Here is a 22,107-nt window from a genome sequence, read left to right as displayed (position 1 = left end):
AAAAAAGAAACTGCTGAAGTTCTTATTTTACATGGTGCAAATTTCAATGAAAAAGATAAAAATGGACAAACAGCACTTCATTATGCAGCAATGAGTGGCAGTGAAGAAACTGTTGAAGTTCTTATTTCACATGGTGCGAATATCAATGAAAAAAATGATGATGGCAAAACAGCACTTCGTTGTGCAATGTATTATAATAAAAAAGAAACGGCTGAAGTTCTTATTTTACATGGTGCCAAAGAATAATGTTCTTACATAAAATATTCTTTAGTTTTCTGGTATTTTCGAAGAACATTTTAATTAGAGAGTAAATTGAATGTAAAATAATCGTTATTGTACATTTTTTGCACTTGAGTTTGTTAGATATGTTGAGTTATATTATATACATCCTGGTGAAGTTGCACATGAATTCACTGGATAAAGTCTTCCAAAAATGCACAACTTGTTGAGGAAGAGATTCAATCTGGATAGTATTACTCCAACGAAATACAATATTTTGAACATAAAAATCGACTGAAAGTCGACATTTCATAAATTTTATTGAGCATCAGACAAAATAAACGTAAAATACAAGCATATTCAATGGAATATCATTGAAATGTTCAATTCTCTTGAGAAAAATGAAATTAATTTTCTGAAACATTATACCTGATTGTCAGTGGAGGATCAATTGTTTGTCATGCTCTATTGTATTATCAAATATATAACAAGCATATCATGTTATTTTTTGTCCGATTGAGTTTAGTGTGAAGATATATATTTACTACATTCCTTTAGGCCAAAAAAATCATATTTGATCAAATATGATTTCGGGCCTCAGGTGGCGTGCTTCGGCCAAATATATATATATATTAATTATATGATATGATCTAATTCAAACTCTCTGAAGTTTTTCGAAAATTACATCCTCATTTGTTCGGAAAAGGATATGTGATGAATTCTGATTCTGATTCGAATATATATTTGAAGCGCCGATAGAATTGACTGAAAATTCATATCTAAAAAGTAGATAAAAGAAACTATATTGCTGTAATATGAGTTTGCTTACTATCATTAAAATAACTGATACGATTTCACTTTCATATACTTTATTAATAAAGGTGACCAAACTATTTTTTGAAAGTCCGCCATAACTTTAATGGTACTATTTCAGCGTGTACAATGAATACAAAAATTCTAAGAGTGCCACATAAAATAGTACTTTAGACTTGAGTTAATGCTACCAAGCAAATGTTAAAAAGATGACTTTAGTGTTTTGATAATCAAAGATTAAAATCATTATTGTCTAAATCAATAATCATAACGACAGAAGTTAATGTTTTTTCATAAGTGCTTTAAATCCACTTTTAAAAGTATACCTCAAAAATCAAAATATCAAAAAAAAATTGGCCGATAGGTTTGGCTTTAATTTTTGTCTGCTTTTATGATTTGATATGGATGTTATAATTTTAAAAGTTGAGCCAAATTCACCAATAGATTTTTGAGATTTGCAAATACTCAATAATTTTCAGCGTGTTATCTTTTATTAAAAGAACTATTTGGTTTCAGTATCATATAAATTGATATTTACTTTCTATTTGAACCTTCATTTAGCTAATGATTTAATAATACAGATTTCATCTAGTCCTTATAAGAGAATTTTGAATTTGTTATAATAAAAAAACAAACAGATATAGCTTACACTTCTATAATAAAGATACCTTTTATAGAAATCAGTATGAAATGTGTTTTGGCTTATTGGAAGCATATCAGACATAATCGCCATAATCAAAAAATCTATATACCCAATAAGTAATAAATTTGTCGATATAGATTTTCCATAAAATTAGTTTTTAGTCTAATCTTGAAATAAATTTAATTTTTTATAAAAAAAATCACATTTAAAAGTACCTTTTTAGTAGCTCGAAATCCTGTTGGTGGATTTCGGGCGTACTTCAAAATTAGCTTTTCTTCTACATATGCAAGCTATATTTTAAATATGGAGCAAATCGGATCGGCGAAAGTAGTTTAGTTACCTTTTTATTAATTTATGAAATCAATCTAATTTTAATGATTTCAAATATATTCCTGTACAAAGATGATTACCCTTCAAAGTTACATGAGATCACGGATGTTTAAGGCTTTATGTAAATTTCCTTTCTACTGAGAGATATATTTGCTTTTATTCAATGAAAATATAATAATTAGATAAATGAGTCCGTATATACATATTCTGTTATAAGAAATTTCTTATAAATCGTGCTAGATAACGATATATATATATTTGTGTTTTTTTTTACTCAATGTTAAAAAAAGGGAGTTGCTTAACAAGCCTTAGTCACATTGATTAGAATATCATAGCTATTGTTAATGCCTTGGTCAAAAGAAATTTCAAAAAGAAGTTAAAATCATAACTACAATTAGACTTTAGTCAGTTTTTACTTATGCAAAAGAATATCTAAATAATATAATATCTGAATTTTTATTTCATATTTAAAAAATATGAGAAATCAAAGAAAAAAGTCAACTTAAATCTTTGATCCATCGATATCCTCGTAAGTCTTGATGAGTGTTGCGACATTCTTTCCTTCCATTGACTTTGTTGCGTTGTTGATATCCTTGAGACCGTTTCCTGTTGAAATCATGACGACTTTCTCTCCTGGCTTGAGATATCCCTGTTGCTCAGCCTTGAAGATGCCAGCGAATCCAGCAGCTGCGGCCGGTTCTGGGAAGATTCCTGTTGCGCGGGCCATTGTTGGGATTGCAGCAAGGATTTCCTCGTCTGTAACCTGTACGTAAGCACCGTTTGTCTCTGTGGCAGCTCTGAAGGCTCTGATTGGATCATTTGGTGTTGGGCAGGAAATAGAGTCAGCAAGTGTAGATCCCTCGCAAACTGGCATGTTAACTGGGTCAATCTTCTGGGACCAGCATACGTAAACGGAATTGGAACCTTCTGCTTGAACACCGATAATCTTTGGAACTTTTTCGATAAGTCCGGCAGCAAAGAGCTCCTTAAGGCCCTTGTGGACACCAGAAATGATGTTGCCATCACCAACGGAAACAACAATTGCATCTGGAGCGACAAATTTGCCGAGTTTGCCCCAAGAGCATTCGCCCTTTGTTTCTTCTGGGCAGAGAATGCCACCAAGCTGTTCGCAGATTTCAAATGAAACTGTCTTCTTGCCATCAATTGTATATGGATTGAATCCAGTGGAACGGTTGTACCAGCTGTACTTCTTGGCAGCTCCCATGGCTGCTTCGACAGCTCTGTCGTAAACGCCTTCGACAAGGAAGACTGTGGCGCCGTAAAGTCTGTTTTGAAGAACTTTGGCCGGTGGAGCGTGGGCTGGGACGAAAATGACTGGTTTAAGGCCAAGGCATGCGCACATGCATGATGTTGCAGCTGCCGCATTGCCGGATGAGGCTGTTGTAACGACTGTTTTGCCTAATTCTTTGGCTTTGACGCAAACAAGGGCGGATGCACGATCCTTAAGAGAAGCTGTTGGCTCTCTGCCTTCATCTTTGATCCAGAGCTGGATCTTGAATGGAGATCTGTCTTGTGGGACTGGAATGAGTGGAGTTCCACCAACTTGAACGTTTGGAAGCTGATCTTTTGGATCAATTGGTAAGAAAGGCATGTAACGGAACATACCTAATGTTGGGCTAAGAAGAGAACCTGGAAGTGACTTCTTAAGTGCTTCGAAATCGTATGTTGAGTTAAGAAGACCCTTTGGACCTTCTTCTTCGGCAATGTATTCGCGCTCACCTACTTTGAATTGTTTACCAGAAAGAACAGATTGAAATCCTGTAAGAAACATCAATCAAAAGTGAAGTTATTCAAAAACGATGAAAGCTCAGAAAATTCAGAGAAAACACGAGATTTCTGAATGAACAATTCTAAATTTGATGTTAATTGTCTTTAAAAGAAATTTCTTATTGTTAATAAATTGATGGCCCTTATAGAATTGATTGAATCATTTTTGCTTCCAGGTTCATTATAAAGGCTTATTTGCTTTACCATAGCAATGGATAGCTATGCTGAATATAATATCTCAAAATAAAACCTTTTGGATCAGCCTTTTAGTTATATTGCGGTATCAATCAATTGGAAAATGCACATTGGTATTATTAATCAGATCCATAATTAAATAGTTAATTAAGCTAAGTCAGGTGTATACAATAAACAAATTTCGATGATCAATAGCTAATTAATAATCCAAATTATTCTTCAATCGCTGAAACTATACTATCTAATGAAGAATTACCTCCTCAAATTAAATTTACAATATTCCAATATTTGTTACATTGTATTTCTAACCAAGAATCATCAAATTTTCAATCAATTATTTCTAATATTTTTAATTTAAGTCTTGAAATGGCTGACAGTGACAATGTCAAGTCATATATATTAGAATGCGTCAAAACTGCATCGTATTTTCCATGTTTATATGGATTTTTCATTGAAAATCATTGTTCAATGCTTCGAAGTTCATGATTTATCATATTATTTAACAGGATTGAGATTTATGATAGAATGTTATGCGAATTTTTCGAAATTAGACAATGAACTTGAAACTATTTGTTTAGAGAAAAGATTTTAAATCATAATAATTCTCCTGAAGAATATGATTTTAATTTTCAAGTAACGAGTCTTTCGTTTATTGAATTGCTTTTTGAACAAACAGGAGATATTGACTCTTTGGAAAATGTCCTTTGGATGGCTTTTTCTGGTGATGAAGAACTAGAAGTAAAAATTTTCAGAATCAATTGCAGAAATTTGTCAAACTGAATTTGATGTAAGTAACTTACTTGAGTTATTGATAGTTTAGATGATTATTTAACCAATGATATCACAAATTTAGTTTATAGATGTGAAGTTATAAAAGAAGAAACAGCAGCAGCAATTTTAGAAATAATTGAATTTGTTATTAGTCAAGGAAATTCATTTGAATCTATTTTGTTATTATCTGGAGCTATTCTTTGCAAATTCCCTAGTTTGAATGAAAGAATTGTTCCTTTGATATATAATCCTATCATAATGATATTGGAACAAATCAAACAAGACGAGAAAAGTGATATTTCTTTATTTACAACTTTATTCCAATTTATGTCAAGATTTCTTGAAAAATATCCATATGATGAAGATAATTTTCTGTTAAATACTGACATCTCAAATTACTTGGGAGAGTTTTGTCAGATGCATTTCACTACTCCTTCATTAGAAGTGTTCTTTATTCCTATTAAGTTCTTTTATGTTTTCGAAAACAAAATTTTTAGATTTTCTTGGGGATTTAATGAATGATATTTTCCATGCAATTTCTGTCAAAAACGAAGATTTAGTTATTGCTGTTGTTCCTGTTTTGCCTGAAATGACTATTTCGAAGATACCCTTAGATTGATACAAGAATTACTTTCATTTGAAGTTAATAATGAACATAAAAATGGGTTTTATTTGTTGAGTAGCGTTGTAAGAATATTAAATTCATTGCAAAACAATGAAGATTTCGGTGATTTCGATCAAATAATTGATTCATATATTGGATCATTTATTAATAATCCATCGTTTAATATCTTTATACATGTATTAGATTTGTTAAAGCTAGGATTAGTTCCAGGAAAAGAAGAAAGTTATCTTCTTTTGCAATGTTCAACAGCAGATGTTTTAAACCAAGCTCCATCTGCTTGCTATGATTCATATTTAGGATTGATAATAGATTTCGTTGAAGCTGGAAATTTACCAGAGAATTTCTTCGAATTCACTACTAATGTTTATTCATTTATTCATGAAAAAAATACCAATTGATTGCTATCAAAATTTCTGTTATTTGACAAATTTGTTTTTATCAATTTTTCCAGAAACATTAAGTATATTTGAAGGATATGTATTGTTGGCTGCTAACTTGGTAGGAAATTCGACTGCTGATGCAGATTCTAACATTTATAGTCTGATTTCTACGTATTGCACATTATCAGAAAATTTGGAATTTGAATAATTAGCTCTACAGAATTTCCCTCCCCATGATTCTACTGAAGTTAATAGAATGATGCAAAATTTCATGCAGTTTAGGTATGACAACGAGCTTATAAATATTCTTTTGCAAGGTTGTAACTTATTAATTGAAAAGAAAGAAGAATTTGGTGAAAATATTGATGAAGAACTGTTTACTCAATTTATTCAGTTTTGTCAATCACTGAGAAACAGTTAATTGAGTTTGTAGATGTTTGCTATCCTTGATTTGATGACAAAATTCAATATTTCTAATATATTTATTTTCCATATAGATTTGTTTAAGTAAATATAGTTAACTATAGAGTGTGTTATATGAACAACTATACTTTTAACATCTCAACAAATTTTGAAAATTTTGAAATATATTTGATGGTAAATGTATGAACAGTTAGGCGCTTAAATCTACATTCATCTATACATCAAAATAACAAATACATCGAGCTTTTAAATATATGGAAATACTAATTTGCGAATCCAAAATTTTGGTAAATTCATTGAAAATTAAAGTTTCTGAGCTAATATAGAACGTTGATAATTAATACAGACTTAAATTGTCATGAACGATAATTTTGTAAATGGGGATAAAAAATCAAAATCAACGATTTCATAAAAACTGTCATCAGCAAAATTTCTTCCAAATCATAAATGGAAGAAATTAATATGATTTTTTTGCAAAATTTTGTTATTCAAAATTGGTCATTCTTTTTTTCAAATTTAAAAAAGTGACCTTCCCCCGCCAAAAATCGAAAAATTGAGAGAGATTAAAAAATGGATACGTCGACTAGTCCTCAGCGAACTGGAACCACGGCTGCTCCATTTCAGAACTCACTGGCTGCGAGGCTTGAGCGTGGGGAGCTGAATTTGGACTCGATCCTTCTGGATCGATTCGCAATCAACTCATTAAAAAGGAACAATAAAGTTCTTACAGAATAGTTCATTTTATTTTCTAACAAACAGTATTTTACATAATATCAATCAGTTCATTGACATTCTATTGAATAGCAGCGACAAAAATCTTCGAAATGGAGCCTTTAAAGCACTTCAATACGGAAATAAATCAATTCTTAGAACAGTAGCAGATTCTCCAATAGTCCAAAATTCTGGAAAAGGCAATGTTACCGAAGAAAATGTTGATAATCTAGCGATTATTATTGAAACAGCTTTATCTACATTTCCAGAGTTAATAAGAACTCAATTCAAATTCATACCAAGCTTGATAAAGTACATAAATCATTCATCAATCGAATACATGTTTCAAAGCCTTCTTTCTTCAGAAGAACGTTTACTACCGATTCACAACTTCCTCAAATTTATTGAATTTCCAAAATACGTAGCATTTACAGCAATGAAAGCAGAAGGAGAAGAAAAATTATTATTAATGAAGTTACTGCAAAACTGTATAGAAAACAGAGTGTTAATGTCATCATCTGTTGGAAGTGATGCTATCAGTCTTATTAAATCTTGCATCAGTAGTGATAACAACGAATATCGCAAATTTTCATTTAAATTCTTATATCAAGCCGTAATAATTGATGATTATGATGAGGAAATTGCTCGATTATTCATTCCTGATGCAATAGATGCATTTAGCTGCACTTTAGGTGATTATTACTATGAATACCAAGTCATGGCAATTAAATTCCTTTCAAGACTGATCGAGCTTAGACCAGTGACAACTATATCACTTGAAAGTGATAATGTTGTCCAAAGCCTTTCCGAAATTTTTGTGAAATTTAATTCGCATTCTTTTGCACTTTCAGCCGTATTCGAAATGATTTACAAGACAATTGACGATGCTTTGTTTAGACAGTCAATCTTTAATATTTTCCTCCCGTTAGTATTAAATGCAATTAAAGAGCCTGCATCTTCCACACAGCATTCCTTTGCACTTAGATTCCTTCATGATTTAGAAGTGATTGCAAGGAGGGACATTTTGATGCAAGAAGAATTAACTCAAGATATAAAATCAGCTTTTGCCACTTACTGTCAGCCATTTGATGACATGATTCGTTCTGATTCTCCAGTAAGGAGTGGGGAACTATACGACGATATTATGGATGTTGTTGAAATTCCATTTGTTCAGTCAAGACAACTATATGACTCTCAAGGGTTTTAATATATTAGTTTTGTTTTGTATTTGTTATAATAAATCCTCTATATATTATTACTACTTTCAATCATTGATAATTAAACAAATCAGAAAAAAAAGAAGTTAATGTTCCAATGATACCGATATGTTCCTTAACAGTAACGGTGTGCTTGCCAGTCGTCAAAGTCTTCCCGATAAATTGGATTGCTCCAATCATTTTTTGATGTTTTGAAGATTTTTTTCACGATGCGAAAATTTCTTCTAATTATTTCCTATATTTCCATTAAGGGTGCACCCGTATGTACGTTTATTTGAGAGGAGGAGGATTACCCTCTCAATTTTGAGGGATTCGTTAGTTTATTTTCTCGATGAATATGCAATAAAATTTGATTTTTACCTTATCAATATACTTCATATAATATACACATGTTCATGTAAAGACTTTTTTCCAAAATCCTCAGGAATTAAGGGATTTTTGAATTTTAAGAATTTTTTTCGAATTTTTTCGAAAAAAATATTTTCAGAACAGCCTTAACGGCTAAGATTTAGGAACAATGTTAAGTATCAAAAAGAAAGGAGGTCTGATATAGACAACAGATATCGTTGAAGGTTGAAAAAATCTCTAATATTTGAGCCAAAAATTTCAAATTTTAATTTTTTGAAAAAAGAGGCCACCCGTATGTACGTTTATTTGAGAGGAGGAGGATTATATTTTTGAAAGGGTGAAACATTATGAATATGTTAATTATATAATAATATGTATTATTATAAAAAAGAAAAAATAAAGCATGTTAAAATTTTTCTTTCTTGATTTTTTACAAAATCTACTTAGAATTATGCAAAATATGACTAAATAATTATAAATTTCAAGTTAAATTTTAATTTTGATAAATAATTTAAATTTCAAAATATCAAGTTCAGTTCGACTATGTATGTAGTAATTCCTCAATAAAGTGCCAAAACCCTATTAAAATATATGAACATTTTCAACATTTTAATGTTTTTATTTAAAAATTTGATGGAATATGAGCTTCAAACAATTATTATGTAAATAAAAATAATTAAATATATGTATTTATTCGTATTACAACCGTAGTAAGTCGATTCTTCCTTTCTTCTACTGAGTTTTGAATTTGATTTCGAATTGTAAAGAGATTCAAAGGGAAAATACTAGCGGATAAAAACTACCTCCATGAAAGGATCATAATGGAGTCAAGTTGTATTTTTTGATATTTTTTGCTTTTCGAGCCTAAATAGGTAGCCAAGATAATGCCTAAAAATAAGGTTCTAAATTCTGAAGTTTACATGATCCTCTCGTGTGCACCCTTAAAATAATCTTTATTTGCAAGTACTTATTATTATTTTACAATAATTATGATATCTTCTTCTCTTTCAATAGAATTTTCTGCACTTTTTTGATAGCCGTTTACAATTTTCCACCAATGCAAGATAGGGACACAGCAATGACTTTTGTTACCTATGTTGTTAGTTCTAGTTTAAGTACACTTTCATAAAGCTGTTCACCAAATATCTATTGATTCTTCCATGAATAATTATCAGTCTGCTAAAGTCAATAAACTCATATTGGATCACATTATCCGACACTTCTTATTTGAAAAATCAAAATCATTGTATAATCAAATTTCAAAAACTCATCGGAGAAAAAATCAAGGAATAGACTCGTATTATACACTATAGTAAGTCTGTCGCGTTTTTTCAAAAAAATCCAGAGGTCGGAATAATAGTTATTGTTTACTAGCATTGATGCCATAATTTTTTCTCTCATGCAAATTTTATATGGTTTGCATACTGTTGAATAAACATTTATTTTCATAAAATTAGATTTTTTATTTTCTTTCTAGTAATATATTTTTAAAATATCGTTCCATCAGGCTTTTATCCAAAAAGGAATATATCCTTTTGATTGTGTGAGCCATTCCTGATGTCACATGTTCTTGAGTTATATCTTTTATAAAATTGAGAGGAAAATCAAAAAAATTGAATAGGGTCCATTCAATTTTCCTAATCTAATAACTTCATGAATGTTAATTTTCCAGTCATGCCATCAATAGGATAGAGTCTCACTTGGATTTAAAATATTGTGATGGATTGATATTTTTATCTTTTACAATTTTGACCAAAAATCAAACCTGATTATTGTGAAAAACAATTATTATTTAAAATCATTAATAGAAATAGTAGTTTATAAAAAATTAATATATATGGCAGAATACCAGATTCTAGGTTTAAGCGCTCACCATGTATTAATAAGCAAAAGGAATTATTTGTTTATGTGAGAACATGTTGTTGCTTGAGTATAATTATGATACTGTAAGTAAATAGTATGTTTTGAAATTTGAACTTAAAATAAGATTTAAAATCAGTAATTATGAGTGAAGGAATTATTTGCTTATGTGAGAACATGTTGTTGCTTGAGTATAATTATGATACTGTAAGTAAATAGTATGTTTTGAAATTTGAACTTAAAATAAGATTTAAAATCAGTAATTATGAGTGAAGGAATTATTTGTTTATGTGAGAACATGTTGTTGCTTCAGTATAACTATGATGCTGTATGTTGGATCGAAACAAGTTTAATCCATTAAAAAAGTAACATGGGTACTTTTGTTCCCCACTCTGTAAAGAATTTACAGACAATAGAACCAAATCCCTTTTCAAATATAAAGAAATTACACTCTGATCAAGCTTTAGATGATATTTGGCAACTCTTTTACCCATCTAGACCAAATAGAGTTGTTATTTCAGGTAAAAATGTTGAGGTAATGTCAAACGAAACAAATTGTTTCTTATACAACTGTATATTCATTGATATTACAACTAAAAGTGCTATTTATTATACGAATGACAGAAATATGTTTCTTAGCGCGTATTGTTCATTTAATATCTGCAGCAGTGATACAAATGGTGGATCTATCTACTTTAATTGTAATAGTGACATTGCCCAATACCGAACATGTGCTTACAAATCAAAAACAAACTCTGATCATGGACATCATTCATATGTTTGTCAAACAGCAAATGTCTTTTTGAAAAATTATCTTTATGAAAGTTCTTTTTATGAATGTGGAAATTTAGAAAAATCTAGCACAAATTATCTTTGGTATGCAAGTATTTTAGTTAAATCAACCAACACAAGTTTCTGTGAAGCAAAGACTGGCTCAGGAATATATTTAAATGATCCAAAGTTAAATGAGGTAACATATTCATCATTTTGTAACACAACAGCAGATTCGGCAATCATAATGGTTTATAAAAATTTGTTTGATGAAGCTAAATATATTAATTTTATGTTTTGTAATGTTTTGAATAATGCCCAAAAAAACCCTTATTCGGGGGGAACATTTATTTCAGATCATGCATCTGTTACTATCCAAAACTGTTCATTTCTTGGAAACACAGGACCGAGATTTGAATTTCGTTCAAATTGGTATCCACTTACAATTATAGATTCTTTCTGTGACAGAATTGATAAAACAAAAGGAGACTTTATAACAAATAATTTTCAAAATATATCTTCTATTCAAGAACTTTCTAACTTTTTATCATATATTTGTGAATTTAATGTTCAGACAAAGCCTCATTCTGATGCATTTTATCCCTCATTTAACCTTAGACGAGTTCGTTAAGGCTCTAGTCCCACATGATTGTTGTATATAGTTAGAACGAGTGGATAATGAGGAGCAAAAATATACCATTAGATTGTGTATACATCCACCATGTCAGAAATTTAAATAATATCTGATTTCGAAATTTTCTAATTTAACGATATAATAGTTTGAAAGATAATTTATGTTAACTTTTCTATTTGATATATGACAAATAAAGATTTTTTGATAATTGATAATTTGAATTTTAGAATTATAGATTTTGAAGCATAATGATATCATAAATGAATAAACATGTGGTTAATTTTAACATTTTTATATGATTGGATTAGCTTCTTACCATGGGATTAAGTTATTGAAAGTTAAAAAATGTCACTTTTATAAAAATCAAGTTTAAGGTTTAAATTTTATTTATAAAATCGATTTGATTCAACATATTGGAAAGGAATTTTTTGGTCATTTCTTTTTGAAATTAATAAATTATAACTTATACTATTACTTAATAAAATTTGTTCATATTTTTATAATGCTTAAGGTAATGAAATTGTTGTTCAAAAATAGTCTAGCTCTATCGTCAAAAATCCTCTCAATTTGGAAAAAAATATCAAAAATTACAATCTTGCAAACCTAATTCCTCAATATACCTTTCACAGCTGGGTATACTGATAGTGTCGATAGAAACTATATAATTTTTCTAACAAAGTGACAGAGCGGAACTAAAAATTTTTTCTTATACGTTGAGATATCATTCAATTTTTTGAATATATTTTTGAAAAATTGAATACTTACTTGTCAAAAAACCGTTTTGACAAACAATCTCCACTATAATATAATAGTTCATATTAAATTATATTCATATCAGATTTTACTTTTCATATCTATTTATCTCATATAGAATTAAAAGCTTTTAAAAATGCTATTTTCGTGATGGTATTGCGAATCTAATTCCTCATTCCTTATTTATATATAAAATTTAACTAAGACATAATAATAAACATCACTAGCATGCTAACAAAGTGACAGAGCGGAACTAAAAGTTTTTTCTTCTTTGTCAAAATATGTCATTTTTTTTCAGGTGGTAATTTTATATACTTTGATAAAAATCGAAAGAAGCTAATGCTATTCAATGTTTAGATATATCTAAAGAATATGCAGTAACATGTTTATTAATAATAAAATTATGGATCACTTATTATTAGATTTTGTCAAAAAGTAACTTTTTAATTTTTCTTTGTTGAAAAAATAGCTCAATCAGGGAGAAGTAAAAGTCATGTTTACTAATATAAATAATATACTATACTAATATCCTACAACATGACAGAGTCCTTTTGTTTATAGGACGAATTATGTCGTTCAAAGTTGATAATAGTGAAATTTACAAATAACGTTCTAGCAATGCTACACCCTACGTCATAATATAATATTATAGCGTATATTACACTAATATAATATCTTTAATTATAAGTCATGAAAACTCTTATTGACGGATATATTCAATTTTAAAAATTGAAAGGGTGGGACTGGAGCCTTAATTAAAATCATTCAATTGCATATTTATGAAATATTCTCTAATATCATTCATTTGAAATCTCCCAATAAACGAGTGTCTCTTCTTAGATCTTAAATATGCTATCGTCTTGCCTACATCTCCAAAAATTGAATAGTTTGCATTGAGTTTTTTTAAATAATAAGTTTAGCACTGAATAAAATTCATCAAAAATTCTAACTCATCCTGGAGGTGCATCTCATGCGCTTGTGCAGGATATGGATTCTGATTGAAGATATAATTTTGGAGAATCCGTCAAAATTGTGTGACTTATGTATAGAATGATTGAGAATATTATGACTATATCTGTGGCTAAGAGTCTGGTCGGTCATTGATATTTCTCAAGAATCATGTAAGTTTCACGATGCCCAAACTCTAGTTTAAGCATGTATATATAACATAATTTAATTATATATGTGATCTATAATAATATCATGCTGTGATATAAATAAGTTATCCTATAAGAGTCATGAAATATGAAAAATGTAACAAAATTTTAAGTTTTTAACATTAAACAAATATGGAAAAGTGTGAGATTATCAGCAAATTATGTTTAATGAGTGGAATTTATTTGTTTGAGGATGATCAGATTAAGATTATTTCAAATGTACTACATCTGGGGTATTGGTTGTGTTAGTGGACCACGGATGGGGAATTAAGACTTAAAAGACATTTCGTAAGAGTCTTTTAAGTCTTTGTTCTTCAATCAGATGTTGATTGAAGTCTTTGTTCCTCATCTGAGGTACTTGTTGAGGTATTGTACCTCAGATGAGGAATAAAGACTTGAAAGATTGTTACAAACAATCTTTCATGTCTTTTGTCGACAATCAACATCTGATTGTTGACTTTGTTCCTCATCTGAGGTACTTGTTGAGGTATTGTACCTCAGATGAGGAATAAAGACTTGAAAGATTGTTACAAACACATTATACTTTCTACTATTAGATTTATGGATAAAAAATTTATATTTCTTAATTTGAACTTTTTTTTAATCTTATAACACATAGGTCCTATTTTTCTTCACTTATACCAATACATTTCATAGTTCAAATTCGTTTTAACACCATATTTTTTTTTCAAAATATCATAGAGAAAATTGATATTTTACAAAATAATATGAACAAGTACAGCTATAGAATAATAAATTTCAATATATTATATGATTTACACAGTTGTTTGCATGACATCTTTTGAATTATAAAACAGATTAACATATAAAACGCATCCTCATCATAAAAAGCACAAAATAAAGATTGCATCTTGCTCATACTAGATGATTTCAATAATCAGATTATCGATAACATATATAACTAATAAGAGGATGCATGCACTCAATATAATAATACCGAAACTATGCTCTGATCAGCGGTATATTCAAATCAAGAATAAAACAAGTCCTGCCTAAAATCGAAGTCTATCGTCCTTTACTGACGTGGAATTTTTTTTTGTACTTTATAAAAATAATTGGTATACCCCCATCGATAATGTATAAATTCAATAAAGAAAAATGTTTACATTAAGACTTAATAACATTTACTGGTAAATTAACATGTTAATTAGAATAGAAATTTAAATTACTTAAATTCTTCGACAAATAATGATGGGAATCTAGACATAACAGCAGCAGTTGCCTGTACATGATCACCGCGTACAGTCTCATCTGTTGTGTCTGAAAATCCTGCGCCAATAGCAAATGTAGGGGGAGTTACACCCTCTGTAACTTCTACCCATTCAAATCCAGGGGGAACTTCCTCTCTGACTGGATAAGACGATAAATTGTCAGGCTCTTGTCTTTCTTTGAAGAAAGGATGAACTCTTAGTTCTTCTGTATCTGTTGTTGTTGCAGCCCATGGGGAAACAACTCTTCTATATGATTCTGTTGCAGCAAGAATGGCTCTTGTTTCTCTTGGAGTTTTCCATGCTGGAACATTGTCAACTGGAGTTACAGCAACACTTGTGTCTTCATCATGGGCTTTGATGGTAGGAAGACTTTTGACCTCATTTAATGCATTCTCCCATGTTTCATCTAAACCTAAATTGCGACGAACGTAAACTGTTCCTTTATCTTTATCATCTTGATCTTTTGGAGTCTTATCGATACCAATACTTCCTTGGCCAACAATTGGATCGTTTTCGTCGCTCATTGGAGTGGCTTGAAGCTCATTTGCAATTAATTTCTCAAGTTCTTCCAACTTAGCATCATCTCCGCTGAAAGATATAGCTATCTTAGAATATCCTTTCTGGCCAATAGATATTCCAAGAGGTCCTTGTGTTGAATCGCCTGTAGGTTCGCAAATTATGATACAATCTGGTAAAAGTTTTGTATTTCTGAAGACATGGTATGGTCTATGGTAACCCATTGCTGCTGAGCATACAACAATGACACCATTTAATGATCCATCTTCTATTGTTTCTAATAAAATTTTTGATGTCATAAATTGAGTAACAAAACCCTGCATATCTCTTGCACTACCTTTTTCGTAATTCTTAATTGAAGAATTCATGAATATGACTTTTCGTTCGTTGAAGGGTACAGGATCTGTTGGATTTGCAATCATCCATACGAGATTCCTATTTTTGTCATATTTAACATCTCCTGGGCTAAAAACTGCGTTTTTATTAATAATTGTCTGCCTTAAGTAATCCATAAATTTCTTTTCTAAATCAATAGGTTTTTCTTCAAACGAATGAGGGAATTTTAGAATGTCATTGAGTAGTGACATCGAAAATTCTTGGTACTGCTGAGCTGTTGTAGCTATTTGATTATCTAGGTACGTTAAAGATTCTTTTTTTGGAATAATTCCGTGATCTATGTGTTCATTCTCTTCGAGATACTTACATACTTTGTCATAAAGAAGTTTACCGCCGGCTAGAAAGCAAGCAAAAAGAATACTTTTAGCATCAATTTTCCCCATCTCAATATAAAAGTGACAAGATTTTAAAGTTTACACCAAAAAATTTTATACAAAAAAAAACTAGTTTAAAGAAGAATGAGAAAATTAAATTATATTATAATAGGGTTGCAAATTTGGAAGCACAGCATAAATTTGGAAGAGAAAAAATTCATTTTTGGAAGATTTTCTGGAAGTTAAAAGATTATATGAATATTCATTTGTTGTTATAAGGATGTCAATTCGGAAAATTGTTTTCATTTTAGGAGAATATAATTTTCCTTTTGGAAAATTTAAAAAGTGAGACGCGCAGGATTCGAACTTTTTTAAAAGTTGATTTAAATATATTCTAGTGTGGATTCTAAGGATAATATCATATTTAAAATAAGAATATACTAGTTTAGGTGGTATAATTTTTTTCGATAAATTTGAGAGTATGTACGTTTAGGGCATCAAAAGTGTCACTCCTTCCTGAGCTAGCTTCGTTCTCGAAAAAATAGGGAAGGAGTGAAAGAGAGTGATACAGATGTTGACACATTCATATCATTTCAACAAATTTTGATCAAATTGAAATGCAATGAAATTCAATTCACTTCATATCCTTCAGTCAGTACATTGACATCCTTCTACATCACAATGATAACTCGTGCATCAATAGTTCTACAACTAACTCAGAAAAAACAAGATTTTTCCTTCCAGCTTACAGCTTTTAAAAAGTTTCGATGATAAAAATCACTCTACTCTTGTTTATCGATATGTTGTGATAGTAGGTAAACGTATTCTTATCGATATTAATAAAAATATTTTTACGAAAATCTGAACCAATTACAGAGTTATTCATAAAGTTTATGATAACTGTAATTACTTCATCTTTGTTTTATATTTGAATAAACAATTTAATTTAATTTGCATAATTTTTTTTAGTTGAAAGACAGGAAACTTAGTTGAGTTTGTATTATTTTTATCGTTCAATTCATTGTATATGTGAGTGATCCAGATATTTAAGATATTTAGAAAAAATTTATTAATTTGATTAACAAATTTTAATCAAAATAGCAAAAATAAAAAAAAAAAAAAAAAAAAAAAAAAGGTAGTGGGGCTTCCAGGCACTTCGTGCCTTCTAGCCCTGAGGATGAATGAGTATAAATGAAGTCTCAACAAAGTCTTTACGAAGAAGTCTCAACAAAGTCTTTACGAAGAAGTCTTGACAAAACATTTACAAAGAAGTCTTTACAAAGTCTTTACAAAGTCTTTACAAAGTCTTTACGAAGAACTTTACAAAACATAGACAAGAAAGTCTTTACGAAGAAGTCTTGACAAAGTCTTTACAAAACATAGACAAGAAAGTTCATGAGAAATTAGATGAAGAAGTCTCAACAAAACATAGACAATGAGCGTAAATGACCCAAAAATATATTTTAGGGTAGAAGGGTATATCTACCCTCTTTTCTACCCTCTTTTCTACCCTCTTGAATTTTCATGAACTTTCTTTACAAAGTCTTTACGAAGAAGTCTCAACAAAGTCTTTACGAAGAAGTCTTGACAAAACATTTACGAAGAAGTCTTGACAAAGTCTTTACAAAGTCTTTACGAAGAACTTTACAAAACATAGACAAGAAAGTCTTTACGAAGAAGTCTTGACAAAGTCTTTACAAAACATAGACAAGAAAGTTCATGAGAAATTAGATGAAGAAGTTCAACAAAACATAGACAATGAGCGTAAATGACCCAAAATATATTTTAGGGTAGAAGGGTATATCTACCCTCTTTTCTACCTCTTTTCTACCCTCTTGAATTTTCATGAACTTTCTTTACAAAGTCTTTACGAAGAAGTCTCAACAAAGTCTTTACGAAGAAGTCTTAACAAAGTCTTTACGAAGAAGTCTTGACAAAGTCTTTACGAAGAAATTCATGAAAATTCAAGAGGGTAGAAAAGAGGGTAGAAAACGGGGTAGATATACCCTTCTACCCTAAATTATATTTTTGGGTCATTTACACTCATTTACGAAGAAGTCTCAACAAAGTCTTTACGAAGAAGTGTCATACAAACATCTGTCAAAAGCCGCTTTTTAACTTCACTTAAAATGCCACGTAAGCTACGTAAGAATATACGTAAGAGGAAGAGAGCATTGAAACATCCAATAGTAAGACTGACACCACAACAACAGTTGCAACAACAAATGCTGAATGACCCCACTATGTTGCAACAAATGTCAAGCAATCCTATGCTTTTAAACCGAGTCATTGGTGCACAGAGTGGAGGTTTAAGAGCGGCACTTTTAGCGAAAATGGCAGGCTATGGTGGAGCTGCAGACGGAACAGCATATAACCTCAAAGTCAAATGAATTTGAGTTCACTCAAAAATCAAATAACAGATGTCAAAAAGTCAAACATAGACATACAGAAACAAATAAGTGAAAACGAAAGAAACTAGAATATGACAGACACACAAAGAAACTCAATGAGTTAAACGTAGAGAAAAAGAAGAAAGAAGAACAACTGAAAGAACTAAGTACAGAGGAATATGCGAAAAAAGTGTCAGAAAAAGCAGCAGAAGTAGCAAAAATGGAACAAGATGTCATAAATTTGAAAAACCATACTACTCGATATAAAGTACTGAAAGATGAAGAGATAAAACAAAAAGCCCTGAAGACATATATGGATAGCGATGAGTATAAAAAAGAAGTTGAAGCAAATGTAAAGGCAGAAAAACTTTTACAGTTGCAAAACCAAACCGTACAGTATGAAAACTTAGCACAAGAAAGTAAAAATAACGACGCGGCTATGCAAAAGGCAATGAAAAGCGCAGAATATATAAAAGCTAACAATGACTGGTTAGATGCCCAAGCCAACGCTAAAGCAGCCCAACTTATAGGGTCAATAAGGACAAAAATACAAGCGGATGAAGACAGTTCAAATGAAGCTTTAATGAATGCTGACTTTAAGAACGCCTTCGAAGCTCTTCATAGTAAGGTGAAACAAGTGAACGACTTCTCATCTGGAAAGAAACTGAAGTCTGAAGGTTTCGACAAAGAGTTAAGAGAAGTAGCACAAAATATGACGAAAATAACAGATGCAGCAACGAGACAGGCAGTTCAAAGTGCCTATGACGCCGTTAGAGCAACTGTTGTGAAAAGTCAAGAAAAAGAGTTACAACAGACCAAAACAGACCTAGTAAATGCTTTCTTAAAAACGAAAAGTCAGGTAGGACACTATGCTGCAGATGGAACATATGTGCCAGCTGGTGGAACTTATATACCACCAAACCCTCCAAGAGAAGCACCTGCACCAGGACTACCTAAAACATTTACATCGTCACATGGACATAGACACAGGCATGCACCAAAACCAACACAACAACCAACAGTTCAAAATCCAACACAACAACCACCTCCACAACCAGCACAACAACAACAACAACCAGCACAGCAACCACCTCCACAACCAGCACAACAACCACAAACAGAGCAAGGACATAAAAGAAGTAGAGAACAAGGAAACCAAGAATTCTTAAAAATGCTTAAAGAAGAGTGTGGTTTCCCAGATACTATTGACTTTAGTGACAGATATAAAGAAGCTATTGGAAAGTTCAAGGATGGAAATACTGACCCGAACCTATTTAGCTTTATGGCTCAGCACCAAAACGGATATAATCTCAAACCTGGAAAATACAAGCTCGCTAAGGGATATGATTTAATAGCATATCATCCAAATGACATGGATGAATTTACTCCGAGATATTTGATGTCAGAGCTAAATGACAATTCAACTTTCGTCATGAAACGCGTAAAAAAAGGAGACGGAACGAAAGAACAAAAGCTTATGAATGCGGATGACGTAGATAGGGAAATTGTTAAAAACGGTCTCGGAATATATGAAATGCCAGCAGATGAGGTACAAGAAACTCCACAGGAAGAACTAGTTCAGATACAACCAGACATGGAAGAAATAGTTCAGCAACAACAGCTAGAAGAGCCTGAAGGAAACGAACAAGTCACTCCTTTGGAAACTAACTTCACAGAACTAGATGAAGATTTGGAACAGCCGAAAAATCTTGACCCTCAACAAGAGCATGAGGTGAATATGGAATCTTTCCAAGAGTCTAAGAAAGATTCGGCTGACATAGTAGAAGAATATCGAAAAATGTTTGCCGACATACAAAAGACTCCAACACCAGATGAAAATATTCAGCATAGAATGGAAGAACTGAAAAAAAATGTACACAAATACAACAACCCTTTTTACTTACGAGCATTTAACGTTCAATCTTCGGATGAACTCGGTGAAGATAAAAGGTTAAATTTCAAGAAAACATATAGAAATGAAACATTGTTTAAAGTTCATTCAGAACCTAGCCAAGATGGAAACAAACCTACTTTTGTTTCTGCAGACGATGGAACTACAATGAGATGGGGTCATAAAGCTAACCCGGATAGGTGGTTCATAAACTTACAACCTCAATTCCAAGAAGTTGTAGACGCAATGGAAGTCAATGGTGAACCAGATATAGCTGGTATTTTCAGCGCGGCTTTAATGCCATTGAAAGATATGAAAGATGCAGATATTTTGAACCAGTATGAAATGAACATGGCTGATGGAAATATAACACCTGACGTTCTAGAACATTTATCTCAAAGAACTACACAGAACCATAAAGATGGTATATTTGGTGAAGAGTTTAGAAAGAAAGTTAGGGAGAGAGAAGGAAGAGAACCTATTGTACATGACCTTGCAAACGAAAGTTTACAAAATGTCATAAAAACTTACTTTGCAGACAATGAACCGAGAAGGGATGAATATTTAAGAAAACTCAAATGGACAGTACCAAATGAAATGTTAGTATTGAAAAACATGTTCCTTGACAAAATAAAACCAACTACAGAAATAAACGACGCAAGACTGAAAGATTGGGTAAAAGCTTTCCCATTCACAAAAGATATTGTTGGTAACATGGAAAGAAAACCAGAATGGCTACAAAAACATATATTTGGAAACGAGCTTATTCCATATGGACAGGCACTGTTTGAAGAGCTTGAACCTGAAACTCAGGAAAGAGTCATGCAAACAATAAAGGAAGACTCAAATACAAACTATGACAAAATCTTTCTAGGATATAGGTTACCTGAGATGGGCGACCAGAGCCCAAAGGCAAAAAGGGCATGGAAAATTTGCAACATACTAGATGAACATGAGGCAAAGATGCAACAACTTCAAGCAGAGGGCAATGAAGGAAAAAGAAGAGTTAAAAACTCAGTCAGGAAGAAAGTAAAGCTTGGTCCACGTGGGTTCTATTATGACATATAAATCCAACTATTCTATATTTTTACTCATATGAAATGTACGCCGCTCAGAATATAACGCCAACAGTTTTGGATGCTATGAATGGAAATGTTTCCGAATGGTATAACGAATGCGACAATGCCATTAGAAGGTCAGAAATAGTTCCTGGAACTTACGAATATACAACTGCTGTTTCTTATGGAAACGTAGGTGAGTTTGGAGAAGGTTCTTCAACAACAGTAGATATTGCTTGCGACAGGTTTCATATTATTTCTATTGACAACTCATTCTTATACGTGGAACAAGACATTGAAATAAAACCTTCTGCCAAGTTGTCTGACAAGAAAGGTTGCAATGGAATTTTCTATGTCGGATACCAATATGCTCCAGAAGTTTTCATGGGATATAAGATATATTCTAACTCTGACTTAGTTCAAACAGTAACATGGGCAAACTATGAATGGTTCGCTTTGAGAAACTCAGTACAACCACAAGCTAGAGAACAAACAGACCAGTATGCAACTATTGAGAAAATAAGAAGACTTGACCCTAACGTTCCAGGAGTTTATGTTAACCTTTCTGGTTCAGATGGAAATGCTGTCACTAAAGTAAAACTGAAACTTAGAGTTCCTTTGTCATCTTTCCTCATCTTCAGGTTTTTAAGATACTTGCCAAACTGGGCAGGA

The 22,107-nt window shown here is 31.3% G+C and overlaps 7 protein-coding genes across 7 annotated transcripts, besides 7 other annotated features; 5 read left to right on the top strand and 2 right to left on the bottom strand.

Annotated features, from left to right (window-relative positions):
• Positions 1–90: 90 nt before the first annotated feature.
• TVAGG3_0108870 (Ankyrin repeat family) lies at positions 91–246 on the top strand (the record flags this gene model as incomplete). The annotated part of the gene is made up of 1 exon (XM_001316244.1): positions 91–246. The coding sequence occupies one exon, from the start codon at positions 91–93 to the stop codon at positions 244–246; it is 156 nt and encodes a 51-aa protein (XP_001316279.1).
• An 850-nt stretch (positions 247–1,096) lies between these two features.
• Positions 1,097–2,019: a mobile genetic element.
• Positions 2,020–2,446: 427 nt separating this feature from the next.
• Positions 2,447–3,797, bottom strand: TVAGG3_0108850 (threonine synthase protein; the record flags this gene model as incomplete). The annotated part of the gene is made up of 1 exon (XM_001316243.1): positions 2,508–3,797. One exon carries the CDS (start codon positions 3,795–3,797, stop codon positions 2,508–2,510), a length of 1,290 nt encoding a protein of 429 aa, XP_001316278.1.
• A 2,915-nt stretch (positions 3,798–6,712) lies between these two features.
• On the top strand, positions 6,713–9,311 carry TVAGG3_0108840 (armadillo (ARM) repeat-containing protein family; the record flags this gene model as incomplete). Its single annotated transcript, XM_001316242.2, has 2 exons — positions 6,758–6,921; positions 6,947–8,105. 2 exons carry the CDS (start codon positions 6,758–6,760, stop codon positions 8,103–8,105), a joined length of 1,323 nt encoding a protein of 440 aa, XP_001316277.1.
• A 54-nt stretch (positions 9,312–9,365) lies between these two features.
• Positions 9,366–9,414: a mobile genetic element.
• Positions 9,402–10,329: a mobile genetic element.
• Positions 10,330–11,725: 1,396 nt separating this feature from the next.
• Positions 11,726–13,232: a mobile genetic element.
• Positions 13,190–13,232: a terminal%2Cinverted (terminal inverted repeat of Kolobok-N3_TV transposon ID:TVAGG3_0108810).
• Positions 13,233–14,381: 1,149 nt separating this feature from the next.
• TVAGG3_0108800 (acetylornithine deacetylase family) lies at positions 14,382–16,165 on the bottom strand (the record flags this gene model as incomplete). The annotated part of the gene is made up of 1 exon (XM_001316241.2): positions 14,825–16,165. One exon carries the CDS (start codon positions 16,163–16,165, stop codon positions 14,825–14,827), a length of 1,341 nt encoding a protein of 446 aa, XP_001316276.1.
• A 1,035-nt stretch (positions 16,166–17,200) lies between these two features.
• Positions 17,201–17,288: a terminal%2Cinverted (terminal inverted repeat of Maverick-3 transposon ID:TVAGG3_0108610).
• Positions 17,201–22,107: part of a mobile genetic element that runs on past the window's edge.
• Positions 18,707–19,728, top strand: TVAGG3_0108790 (protein of unknown function, DUF4106 family; the record flags this gene model as incomplete). The annotated part of the gene is made up of 1 exon (XM_051223076.1): positions 18,707–19,728. A coding segment is annotated over one exon (1,022 nt), but the record flags the coding sequence as incomplete, so codon positions are not given.
• TVAGG3_0108780 (protein of unknown function, DUF4106 family) lies at positions 20,081–20,981 on the top strand (the record flags this gene model as incomplete). Its single annotated transcript, XM_051223075.1, has 1 exon — positions 20,081–20,981. A coding segment is annotated over one exon (901 nt), but the record flags the coding sequence as incomplete, so codon positions are not given.
• TVAGG3_0108770 (uncharacterized protein) lies at positions 21,478–21,842 on the top strand (the record flags this gene model as incomplete). The annotated part of the gene is made up of 1 exon (XM_051223074.1): positions 21,478–21,842. A coding segment is annotated over one exon (365 nt), but the record flags the coding sequence as incomplete, so codon positions are not given.

The sequence above is a fragment of the Trichomonas vaginalis genome, chromosome IV, assembly GCF_026262505.1.
Source record: "Trichomonas vaginalis G3 chromosome IV, whole genome shotgun sequence".
Taxonomy (NCBI): Eukaryota; Parabasalia; order Trichomonadida; family Trichomonadidae; genus Trichomonas; species Trichomonas vaginalis.
The sequence above is the reverse complement of the archived record's forward strand: the minus strand, read 5'-3'. Positions and strand labels throughout refer to the sequence as shown.